The 12,954-nt window shown below is 46.2% G+C and overlaps 1 protein-coding gene across 1 annotated transcript; it reads left to right on the top strand.

Moving 5' to 3' along the window:
- Window positions 1-5,928: 5,928 nt before the first annotated feature.
- LOC120686464 (anthocyanidin-3-O-glucoside rhamnosyltransferase-like) lies at window positions 5,929-7,764 on the top strand. Its single transcript, XM_039968683.1, has one exon. The coding sequence runs from the start codon at window positions 6,088-6,090 to the stop codon at window positions 7,498-7,500; it is 1,413 nt and encodes a 470-aa protein (XP_039824617.1). The 5' UTR covers window positions 5,929-6,087; the 3' UTR covers window positions 7,501-7,764.
- Window positions 7,765-12,954: the final 5,190 nt, after the last annotated feature.

Here is a 12,954-nt window from a genome sequence, read left to right as displayed (position 1 = left end):
AGCAAACCATGGCATACATCAAAGAACCAACAGCACTAGAATATGGGACTTTTGACATGTATTCAACATCCTCCTCAGAACTAGGGCACTGAGCAGCTGACAATTTAAAGTGAGGTGCAATAGGAGTACTAACTGGCTTTGAATCATGCATATTGAAACGCTGAAGAACCTTGTTAATGTAATTATGCTGACTAAGAAATAATAAACCAGATTTTCTGTCTCTAGTAATCTTCATACCTAGAATTTTCTTAGCAACACCAAGATCCTTCATATCAAATTCACTACTCAACAATTTCTTTACTGTAGTGATTTCTTTTCTGCTCTTGGCAGCAATAAGCATGTCATCAACATATAACAGCAAGTATATAGGTGATTCCTCAACAATCTTAATGTAAACACAGCTATCATATTCAGATCTTTTAAAACCATGTAACAACATAAATGAATCAAACCTCTTATACCACTGACGAGGAGACTGTTTCAAACCATACAAGGACTTCTTTAATTTGCAAACATAATTCTCTTTGCTTGGCACTATGAATCCTTCTGGCTGATCCATGTAAATTTCCTCCTCAAGCACTCCATACAAAAATGCAGTCTTCACATCTAACTGCTCAAGCTCAAGATCATGCATAGCAACAATACTAAAGAAAGTCCGAATTGAGCTATGCTTCACAACTGGAGAGAACACATCATTATAGTCAACACCAGGAATCTGACTAAAACCCTTTGCAACTAACCTTGCCTTAAATCTTAGAGGCTCACTAGAAGACAAACCCTCCTTTCTCTTGAAGACCCATTTGCAGCGAACAGTCTTCTTTTTCTCAGGCAAGCTTACAATCTCCCATGTGCCATTCTTCTCAAGAGACTGCATCTCCTCCTGCATAGCTGAGATCCACTTCTCCTTATCAACAGAATCAATGGCTTCAGAATATGTTGCTGGCTCACTAGCATCCTCCACCTATTCAGCACAACTCAAAGCATAATAAGTCAGATTACACTCCTCAATTAAACGGTTTGGAGGTCCACAACTCTTCTTTGATCTGCGAAGAGCAATAGGTAAATCTACATCCTCCTCATGCTGCAAATTAGACTGTGAAACTGGAGGTGAGTGCTGAACAGTATCAGGAATACTATCTGAAACATCATTACCAACAACTTCATTTTCCTGGTCATCCATAAGCTCCACCTGCACACTAACTTGTGACTGCAATTTCTCAACTAAAGCATCATCTATGGACAAACTGTCAGTAAACATCACAGATTCATTGAAAACAACACTTCTGCTCATGAAAGTCTTTCTAGTTTCAGGATTCCACAATTTATATCCTTTGACTCCCGAACCATAACCAAGAAACAGACATTTAATAGCTCTAGGCTCTAATTTTCCATTATCAACATGAGCATAAGCAGTGCAACCAAAAACTCTCAAGTGTGAATAATTTGCAGGTGTACCAGACCATACCTCAATAGGAGTCTTCTTGTTGAGTGGAATAGAAGGCGATCTGTTGATCAAATAACATGCTGTATTAGCAGCCTCAGCCCAAAAATGCTTGTTCATATGGGCATTGGACAGCATGCAACGAGCCTTCGAGATGATAGTCCTGTTCATACGCTCGGCCACACCATTCTGCTGAGGAGTGTATGGTATGGTGTGATGCCTAATAATGCCTTCTTTTCTGCAATAATCATCAAAAGCATCCAAACAGAACTCTCCACCATTATCAGTTCGAAGCACCTTGACCTTCTTCTCAGTTTGCCTTTCTATCATAACTTTCCATTCTATAAAAGCAGCAAAAGTATCATCTTTGCTTTTCAGAAAATAAGGCCAGACTCTTCTAGAGTAATCATCAATAATGATAAGCATATAACGAGCACCACCATATGAAGGCTTACGTGAAGGACCCCACAAATCAGCATGAACATAATCAAGTGTACCTTTTGTGGTATGAACAGAGGTATTGAATTTGACCCTCTTATGCTTACCAAATACACAATGCTCACAGAACTTCTTGCCACTCAGAATGCAGCCATCCAGTAGGTTTCTCTTCATCAATTCTGCCATACCGAGTTCACTCATGTGTCCAAGACGCATATGGCAAAGGTCAGTCTTACTAGGTTCAGCATTAGCAACATTAGCAGCAGAAATAGAACCATGCAAAGTACAACATCTGAGAATATATAAATTTGAAGGATTGAGATCACCCAGCAAACATACAAGAGAACCTTTAGATACTTTCACAACTCCACCTGAACCGGTGTATTTGAGTCCTTCTTTATCAAGTGTGCTCAACGAGATCAGATTTCTTTTCATCCCTGGTATGTGCCTTACATTCTTCAGTATGCGAATCATGCCATCATGGGTCTTGATCTGAACAGAGCCAATGCCAATAATCTCACACGGTTTATCATCTCCCATGCGCACAAAATCACTGTTCTGCAAAGACTCATAGGAACTGAACCAATCTCTATTAGTGCAGATATGAAAAGAACATGCAGAATCAAGAATCCACTCATCATGACCAGCAACACAACCAGCAAAGACAACCAAACAATCTGACTCAGAGTTTTCACCAGCAGAAGCAACACTAGCCTTACCATCAGATTTATTTTTCTTCTTCTCCTTATTCTGCAATTTCCAGCAATCCTCAATCATATGAGATTTCTTCTTGCAATACTTACATAATTTCTTCTTGGGACCTTTGGACTGGGAGCGGCCTCTACCGTCATTGCTCTTGCCACGATCGTTGTTATCACTTGAGGATCTTTGCTCTGATCTGCCTCTGACATGCAAAGCGTCGCCCCTAGAGGACGAGCCATCTGTCTGCACCATGCCTTTCATCTTCTCCTTAGACTGGAGTGCCTCACAAACTTCCGCAAGGGTTAGTTCATCACGGCTTAATAGTATGGTGTCACGGAAACTTGCATAAGAACTTGGCAAAGAGCATAATAAAAGAAGACCTAAGTCCTCATCTTCATACTTAACCTCCATCGACCCTAGGTCAGCAACGATCTCCTTGAAGACAGATAGGTGACCTATCACCGAATCACCCTCCTGCATCTTAAGCGTGTTCAGCTTCAACTTCATATGCAATTTACTGGTAAGATCCTTCGACATGCAGATCGATTCCAGTTTTAGCCACAATTCTGCAGCAGTCTTTTCCTGTAGCACTTCTTGTAGAATATTATTAGATAGATGAAGCTGAATAAGAGAAAGAGCCTTACGGTCCTTGCACTTCTCCTCATCGGTCCACTCATCCTTCTTTTTCTTCATGAATTTTTCCAGAGCCTCATCAAGATCATTGGTTTGCGCCAGACTAGCTCTCATCTTGACTTGCCACAGCGAGAACCTTGTCTTGTAGTCCAACATCGGTAGATCATACTTCATCGACGCCATCACGGAACCCTAACTTGAAACCACAGCTCTGGTACCACTCGTTAGAAGCGACGGAGAACAAAACGATGAAAAATAGAAAGATCAAACCGTAGAAAGACACGAGGATTTAACGTGGAAAACCCCTCCAATGCGAAGGGTAAAAACCACAGGCGCCAGCTAGCAAGAACTTCACTATATCGGGTGTTTGTGTACAACGCCTAGCGGCGGCTTACAAGAGAAATAATATGATTGATATTCTCCGGTGAAGCCTATGAGTTAGATATATAGGAGAGTCACGTGGTCTCCTCAACTTCTACTAGCAATGCGGGATTAAAAGTTTGCACCACATGGGTCTTAATGGGCCAAGCCCAAATTCCAACAATCTCCCATCAGAATTTGGATCACACTATAATATAGCAGGGGCGGTGTCGAGGGGCGAGTTGCCGGCGTGGCTTTCCGGGCTGCCGGCCCTGCAACCCTAGCCGGTGGTAGTGGGGCTGCATGCAGACACGCGGCCGGAGCTCCAGCGGCCAGGACGGCAGATCCGGACGGGTAGTGGCGGGCTGGCAAGCGGATGGCCTGGATCCGGTGCAAAATGCTGAGGGAGAGGTGCCGTTGGTCCAGAGGAGAAGACGGACGCGTGTTGCGGACGGGCGCCATCGCGGGCTCGAGGGGAGGCGGAGGGGTATTGCCGCCAGAGGCAGTGCCGCGTCAGGGGAGTGAGCGAGAGAAGCATCGGGGGAAAGAAAAAACGAACTGGTACGCTCATAAGCAGTGGCATTGCGAGTAAATTCGCTGAAAGATTCACACAAGCACCTCGAGAGTAGCTGTGGAGAATGAACCACAAAAAAACAGATTTTATGGACTTCCTTTGATTTGGCTTTTGGCTTATTTCAGAAGCCAAAGCACCTTCACAACTGAACCATAGGGACCCCAACATGTCTAGCTTTGTTCCTGCATTAATAGATCTATCTTACGTGGGCTGGCGCCCCTAATGTGATGATTATTAGAACCAATTGAATGCTTTGTTCCTCTTGTTAGAGGGATGGTGGGGGGGGGGGGTGATTTTTTCTCTAAAAAAAGTTGTAGTAGTATTCTTGTGCTCATATTACATGCATGAGAATGTTTGAGAGAGTTATAGTCTACGGTAGTGCGGAGTCCGGACTAGCCTGATCACTTTGCACACACTAAAACGTCTGTGTGAATGACGGAAATACTAGCTGTAGCCTGCAACGCTCAATCAGTAAAGCTACGTAGAGCTGAGCTTACTAATCGTGGGGTTCGGTTCTCAGCCACAGGTTCGCATTATTCCAAGCCCCCGTTCTTTTGTCTTCATTCCGCTTTTCATATTCGTTGTGATCTTGAATAGTAATATCCTAGTCGAAGTAACGTTTTCCAACGTACTGTTGCCTTCAGATAGAATTTAGAATACCTTTTGACAAGGTCCCCATTGCCATGAGACTAGTACTTGAGCTTAGTTTCTGCAAACTGATGAAATACATCAACCCAATAGGTGTAGGTTCATTAGTTTTGTTTATTGACCTTGGGCTAGCACGTGGCCTGTTGTGAATTAGATCCGGTTTGGAAGAGCTTCTACCTGTTTCGGCTTCACCTGTTTCGCGTAAATTGAGATATTTTAAGGGTAAAGCTGTTTTGCAATAAGCTGAGGTAAAAATAAATTAGACACCGGATGAAGCCATTGTTTTTAGCTTTATCGACTTTAGCTTCACAAGTGAATTCATTTTAGGAGAGATCCTTCCAAACGGTGCCTTCCAATATCATGCGACCGTTGTCAGCAAGCGGCTCGTGCAACTCGTTGAATCGATTCTCTTCCCAACAATAATACAATATTGTAGCATCTTGTTACGGTGGTGGTTGGAGATTTGTTTCTTCCTCCGTTCGTCAGTGGATTTCGTCTATAATATTACCGGCCTGAGAAACCCAAAGCAAAGCCTCTTCAATGTCCAAGAAAAAACAAGCAGCTACAGCCAGCACCCCACGTCCCCGTCCCCTTCCCCCCGTCCCCACCCAACAAGTGTGTCGGACTGTCGGTCAGTATAACTTTATCCTAACTCAAGTTAAAACGATCGATACCAGAAATCGGTATAACGTCTCTATATCGACTGATGTTGTCTGGTGATGAGGCCGTGGCATAGAGGAAGGGGTCTTGCTTAGATCCCAAAATTTTACATCCAAAACATCATATCGAATATTTGAACACATCGATACATAGAGTATTAAATAAATCTATTTACAAAATTTTTTGCATGAATAAATTGTATATCGCAAGATAATCTAATGAGCCTACCTAATCAATAATTTGTAAAGTGATGCTACAGTAATCATCTGCTAATTATAAATTAATCATAGATTAATTAGTCTCATCAGATTCATCTCGCGATTTACGATCCATCCATACAAACAGTTTAAAAATAAATTTTATTTAGTACTTCGAAATAATAAGATTTCATTCCAAAATTTTTATCATGGAAATCTAAACAAGGCCTCGGCATAGAGTCTCCTCCCAGCAATAATGGAGATGCGCTCTTGTTATGGTGGTAGTTGGAGATTTGCTTCTTCACCCGTTCGTCAGTGGATGTCGTCTCTATAATATTACCGGCATGAGAAATTAAACCCCAAATCAAAGCCTCTTCATTCCCCAAGTAAAAACAGGCAGCGACAGCCAGCACCCCGCCCAACCAAGCACCACCATGTCAGGCGGTGGAAATGGCAGCGCCGCCGTTCCCACTCACATCGTGATGTTCCCCTGGCTCGCCTTCGGCCACATCAGCCCGTTCGCCCAGCTGACACGCAGGCTCATCGTCGGATCCAGCGACGGCGTCTTCCGCGTAACGTTCCTGACGGCCGCCGGGAACGTAACCCGCGTCGAGGCGATGCTGGCGGAGGCCGCCGGGACGGTGAAGGTCGCGCCGCTGGACCTGCCCAGCGTGCCGGGCCTGCCAGCGGCCGCCGCAAGCACCGCAGAGCTCTCCGCCGATGGCGCTGAGCTTCTAAAGGTCGCGCTCGACGGCACCCGGCCGCAGGTCGCCGCGCTCCTGGCGGAGCTCCGCCCGGACGCCGTGATCTTCGACTTCGCCGTGCCGTGGGTCTGCGACGTTGCGGTGCCGCTCGGCATCAAGCCGCTCTACTTCAACGTTTACTCCGCCGCGACCCTCGCGTTGGTCGCCGTCCCCGCTCGGTGCCCCGGCGGGCGGTGCCCGTCCGCGCACGACCTCATGGCGGCCCCCGCCGGCTTTCCCTCGGACTCGCCGCTCGTCACGCTGCCGGCGTACCAAGCCGCCGACTTGACGTACGCGTATGAGAGCTTCTACAGCATGCCGAGCGTGTATCACCGCTTCATTCCCTGCTTCGAGGGCTGCGCCGCCGCCGTCATGAAGACCTGTGCCGAGATGGAGGGCCCCTACATCGACTACTTCTCCGCGCAGATCGGCAAGCCCGTGCTCCTCGCTGGCCCCGTCGTCCCGGAGCCGCCGCAAGGAGAGCTCGAGGAGCGGTGGTCCAGCTGGCTGTCCTCCTTCCCGGAGAACGCCGTCGTCTTCGCCTCCTTCGGCAGCGAGACGTTCCTGCCAGCCGCCTCAGCGACAGAGCTTCTCCTCGGCCTGGAGGCCACCAATCGGCCGTTCCTGGTGGTGCTCAATTTTCCCAAGGGTGCGGACGCCGAGGCAGAGCTCGCGGCGCGCGTTCCGCCGGGGTTGGAGGAGAGGGTGAAGGGGCGAGGGGTCTTGCACACGGGGTGGGTTCAGCAGCAGCGCATCCTGCAGCACCCGAGCGTGGGGTGCTACGTGAACCACTCCGGGTTCAGCTCGGTGGTGGAGGGGATCGCCGCCGGCTGCCGGCTGGTGCTGCTGCCCATGAAGACCGATCAGTACATCAATGCAGCGGTGTTCGCGCGCGAGCTCCACGTCGGTGTGGAGGTGGTGCGGCGCGGTGAGGACGGATGGTTTGGCCGCGATGCTGTCAGTGATGCAGTAGCTGCTGCCATGGCAGCCGGGGGGGACGGTGAGGGGAGGAAGTGGAGGGAATTCCTTCTGGACGACGCTGTGCAGAAGGGGTATGCAACTGAGTTCGTCAGGAAGCTCAAGGACCTTGTCAAGGTCGCTTAACTAGATATCAAAAAAGAAGGCGCCGATTTCTCTGAGTACAAGTACTCTCCTGGTCTACAGGCTACAACTCACAAATGCCATCTGAATTTGTAGTGTCGGTACTGTTATAGTTGAAATTGTATTGAGTATCTCCAACAGTCCCCAATAATTCTTTCCTAGTAACTGGAATTGGATGATGTCAGCATCTCCAAGAGTTCTCAATCTCACTTCTCCATCCTTATTTGTTTGTAAAAGGGCAAAAAAACCATCTCCAATAGTTCTCTATACTAATTCATCATCTCCTAACAATTGGCAAATCTCTCTCTCGTGCTTAAAAATACGCACACCATGGCTCCTCCCGATCCTCCCTTCCCACGTTGTTTTTTCTTTGTCGCGGATTTCTTGCTCGTGCGCCCAGGATCCCAGGTCAACCTGGGGGCTTCTATTTATCGCTCTTTGCGATTTTCTGTCGAAGCATTGCAGAAGAGTTTCTCGTCCTCCACCCCCGCCTTCCTCCGCCTCCCCCGGCTCCGGCGCCGCCGCCCTCCACCGCCGCCGCCGCTAATCTGCTCCGACTCGAGCTCCCCCGCCCGGTGCCTGGCCCCACGCATGTCAATCCGCCGCCCCCGGCCAACGGCCGCCGCCCAGCAACCCACCGCCGCCGCCGGGCTTCCCTACTTCCCCCTCCTCTTCTAAGGCCGTCGGTGGCCAGCGCCACCCCAAGCCCCGGCAACCCCGGAACATAAGGTCTGCCGCTGCCCTCTACCACCCCGGCCGCCGGCGACCTCGCCGGCGGCCGCTCCCCCACCAACCACCAATCCCTGCCCACCCCCTCCCCCTCCTGTAGCTCGCAAATCTCGCGGCCGGCCAACCCCCCCACTCCGAAGTCCGGCCGGCATGCTCGCCGGGGAAGAAGCACAGTAGCAGCGGTGCCTTCTGCGATAGCACGCATCGCACTCGCGCGTGCGATAAATAGACGCCGTGGGTCAACCTCCCGACCCTCGACGCGGAAGGTTGCCTCCCCAAAGAAGGTCAACCTGAAGACAACGTCAGAGGACTTCTTCGAGGCGACCCCTTCACCATAGAAGGAGGGCCATCGACCTCCCATGCGGGCCATGGAATCGGAGACCCAGTGGCCGCTGGGGTGGGGGGGGGGGCTGCTCCGCCTCCCCATGGCGGTGTGGGTAGTGCCAGCAGGATGAGAAGCCATGGATGGTCTGTAGGGTCGAGTGCGTGCGCCGCCTTGGCAGCCTGCACCGTGGAGGGCCTGCGCCACCCTGGATTCCTATGCCGTGGAGGGCCTGCGCCGCCCTGCTGGCTGCCTGCGCAAGGTGGCGCCACCATGGCTGCATGTAGGGATGTAAACGGATCGGATACGGACGGATATTACTGATATCATATTTTTTTTCATATTTTATTCGAATACGGATAGTGTTAGTTTTTGCCAGATAAGATTGCAATGGATGTCGACATCATAAAAATGTAACTTTTGAATATTCGGATACGGATATTGAATACTCGGAAACAGATACGGACGGATAAAAACCCTTCTAGATCGGATCGAATTCGAATACAGTCAGGAAATATCCGTACCATTTACATCCCCAGGGCCAGCTCATGGTTTTCGAGGGCCTCAAGGCGAGCCAAACACTATAGGCGTTTGAGCCGAACCACGTTACATGACCGTGTCTACTCGGGAGTTTGCATTCTTCTTGCCCTTACCACTTTACTTACCGTATTATGTTTCCGCATTTAATCTATCTTGCGTGCCTATACTTACCTAGTTAGTTTGATTAGGATTGGCTATAGGTTGCAAGTCTTTTGGGGTAAATAGAGAGTAGCATAGATAAACCTTGGTAATAACTAGCATGTGTAGGATGTGTTAGGTTTATCTTAAGCAAATAGTTTGAGCCCTAGGTTAGAAAGCGAATTAGCGACCCTATTCACCCCCTCCCCCTCTAGGGTCGGACACGCCGGTGATCCTTACAGCAGCCCCTTTGGTACTGGTTGGTCTTTCCAACCGGTACTAATGACCTTTGCCCTTTTTTTCCCAAATCCAGTTTTGTTTGTTATATTTATTACTATTTTTTTATAATTGCTAAACACACTCGAGCTCTACAGTACTATACGTTCATTGGTCATTCATGTTCGTTTTCAGAGAATATTTGAAACTAACTAAAAGTGAAATGCGAGCATATAATTAAGCTAATTAGATGAACTAATATATTTACAAATATACAAACATAAAGGCATCACGTTTAGAAATATTTACAAATGTACAAGTCATGTTTGTAGTCCAACTACTGGCACCCTCAAGAGCTCGATGGAAGTCCTCTATGGATGTGACCGTCGTGGTAGAACTCGCCTCTAGGATCCAAGATCTCGTTCAAAATGAATCCGGCGAGCTGCTCGCACACGGCGTTGATCCGATCAGTAGAGTAACATTCATCCCCCATTTGAGACATCTATCATTTAGGAAAAAAGGACTGATATATTAACATCATGTGCGTTAGTACAATTATGAAAATATACTAGTGAACGGTTTGGACGTACTCTCATGTCCTCCGTAGTAGGCTTCCCGCATGGAGTTATGATGTGCAAATAGTCACAGACGTAGTACCCGCACCAATTAGTTCCTTGTTGTTGTCTCGCACACTTAAGGAGAAATAAATAAATTACTCAATTTAGATCAATTTGGGATTACTTAACTAGACAAATCTTTGTGAATCAACATACCGGATAATCCATTTTAACGTTCAGTTCGGGCCTCCATTGACCATGCCCTTTGTTATTTTTCACAATTTTTTTCCAAACCCTGCGCTCAAAGTTAAGTTTGATATTCAAGAATTGTTATTAACAGAAAAAGGATTTGATTGTGCAAACTGAACTTACCTGTTCAAGGGGTCTATGATATGTTGGATTGCGGACTTTGAATTTCTCATTGAGTCAAAGACTATAAGATTGCCGCTCTCTACGGAAAGTATGAGAAAAATCCAATGATAACTGCAGATATAGATAGGATATATACATACATGCATTAGACAACTTAGTATTTATTTAGTAATATAACAGAGGATTGAGTCGACCAAGGCTTACCCAAAGTTGTATGGTATGAATATATAGAATTTGTAATTTTGCCTAGTCAACTAATCGTACATGTTTTGGCACGTTTCCTTGTAATTTTCGTTGAACACTTTCTGGTTAACTAGTAAAGGAGACATGAAGCCAGTCTGATGGTGCCATCCATGTTTTCGGCTTCTTTGGGTTTTCGGCTTCTTTGGATCTCCTGTCTAAACGATACAATAGAAATTTTATAATGCACACATATAATTATGTTCTTATTAATAAAAAGTATTAATGTAGAGGTAAGTGATACTTACAAAACCCAAATGGTTATAACACACGATTGCGCTCAAAGGTGCTCGATGCAGCTCTGCTGCATGGAGCGGCCAGACCGGTCTTAGGGACCGGTCAGGCCAGTCGCCGATGTGAATCGGCGACGACCGACGAACGCTCGCCCGAGAGGGACTCTGTTAGGGCAAACACATGTAGAGTTGTTCTAGGATCGGCAGGCCACCTAGAACGCTTTTAGACATCGCGGAGATGAAGAAAGAACGGGAGATGGAAGTTGGAAAAGATAGAGTTTGGGGAAGATAAAAAGTAATGCAAAGTAATGAAAAGTAATGTATTGATATGTTTTGGATCGATTGGATGCCTTAATCGGCCGTGACCCTTTATGTTTATAGGGTGGGATGGACTTACCCCGTAAGGAATCACTTTTACAGATCTAAATCTACAAATTCTCTAATTGTACTCGGACTGCTCTCAGACCGGTCGGACCCACCGCAAACTGGTTGCGGTGAAATTTGGTCGTCAACATATGCCCCCCTATTTTTTGGTAAAGCTTGCTTGCCAAAAAAACAATTTGCTGGACCAAAATTGTCTAAGGGCGATGGGTAACAATACATCGGCCATTCATTTGTGCTAAGGACGATAAACAACTATCGCCCATAACTTGCTTTTTTCAAATCGATGTTGAAACAACTTGTTTTGGCCGCCACACCTTCTTCATTTTAGTTGACGTTGTTGGCACAGCCTCTACTCGTTGTTCCATTGCTTTCTTTTTGCGCAAATGTTACAACCTTCGCTTTTGAGTATGAGACAAGCCTGAGGGACACCACCTCAGCTATAAATACTTTGAATCTTGCTTTGGACTCTTCTCATTCTCCTTGCTGCAATCAATATCTTTTTTGACCAGATTATAGCTAGCAACAATTGGTCTTTGTGGTGAAGCATGATTTGGATATATAGAAGGATATTGAATGTAATATGATTGTATATGCATCTACTATAATCCATAGATGAATAAAAGTAAGGATACCTGTAATACCATGGAGTAATCGGTCCATCAAATGAGGCATAACTAACTTGGCTTGGATAAAAACCTGATCGCTCTTGACGTTTCGATGATGGCTTCGTATCCTTGACTTTACTTGACTGCCCCTCCTGTTTCTAGGCGATCCCCTTCTTCTCATAATTGGCCGGGAGCTCTTTGAAGCTCGGCCTTTTCTTATCTTTAACTTCAGTGGAATTCCCAGGTTTATTGAGCGCACCGGTCAGACCGGTTTCAGCACCGGTCATACCGGTCGACTTGCTATCGACCATCTTTTCTTTGTCCTGCCCCTGAGCGTTGAAGTCCTTGCTGCAACTCGAGAGGTCTTCTTCTACAACACCTTTTTCTCAGGCCTTTCTTCACCAACGATCACATTTTTCCCTTTAACCGATTCGGCTTGATGCGATCGAATCAATACTTTTGGATTTGTCAACTCAAGTGTATGAACGGGAAATGATTTTAATCAATATGCATTGCAGGAACAACCAATCATCCTTCATTTATGGCTGATTGTATTTGTCTATGAAGAACATTGCAATCATTGGTAGCATGAAAAAAAGTATTGTGTAACTTACAATATGCGCGCCGCTTCAACTCATCCATTGATGGAATAGTGTGAGAGAACTTAATTTTCCCAACCATCAAAAATTCTATCGTATTTGAACACATCAAAAGTAAATTTAACCTCATCATGCCGATTCTTAGGATTCGGCTTTAAAAAAGCACAAGTGCTGGGCTTATCATTAGACGACCACACAAATTCAGTAGCATATACTTCATTATCCTCATCGTCTGAAGATTCACCTTGTAGCACATGCATACCAAGATAATCAGGTTTAAACTTTGCATCTTTACTTCGGCTTTCTTGAGCCAAAGCCCTTTGCAACACTTCATTAATGGTTAGAAACACATATCCTTCTATTTTTTCTTTAATATGAGACCTCAAACCATTATAGCTAATTTGGCAAGATTCTTTTCAGAAATAACCAAACTATAACATCGGTTTTTATATCTCTAAATCTTCTAATATACTCAGCAACAGACTCATCATGCTTTTACTTAACTGATGTTAAATGACATAG

This window comes from Panicum virgatum, chromosome 8N, assembly GCF_016808335.1.
Source record: "Panicum virgatum strain AP13 chromosome 8N, P.virgatum_v5, whole genome shotgun sequence".
Lineage (NCBI taxonomy): Eukaryota > Viridiplantae > Streptophyta > Magnoliopsida > Poales > Poaceae > Panicum > Panicum virgatum.
This window is presented reverse-complemented; position numbering and strand designations above follow the sequence as displayed.

What these genes read in the sequence shown, in the direction of transcription:
- LOC120686464 (XM_039968683.1), top strand. Translation starts at nt 6,088, where the DNA reads ATGTCAGGCGGTGGAAATGGCAGCGCCGCCGTTCCCACTCACATCGTG.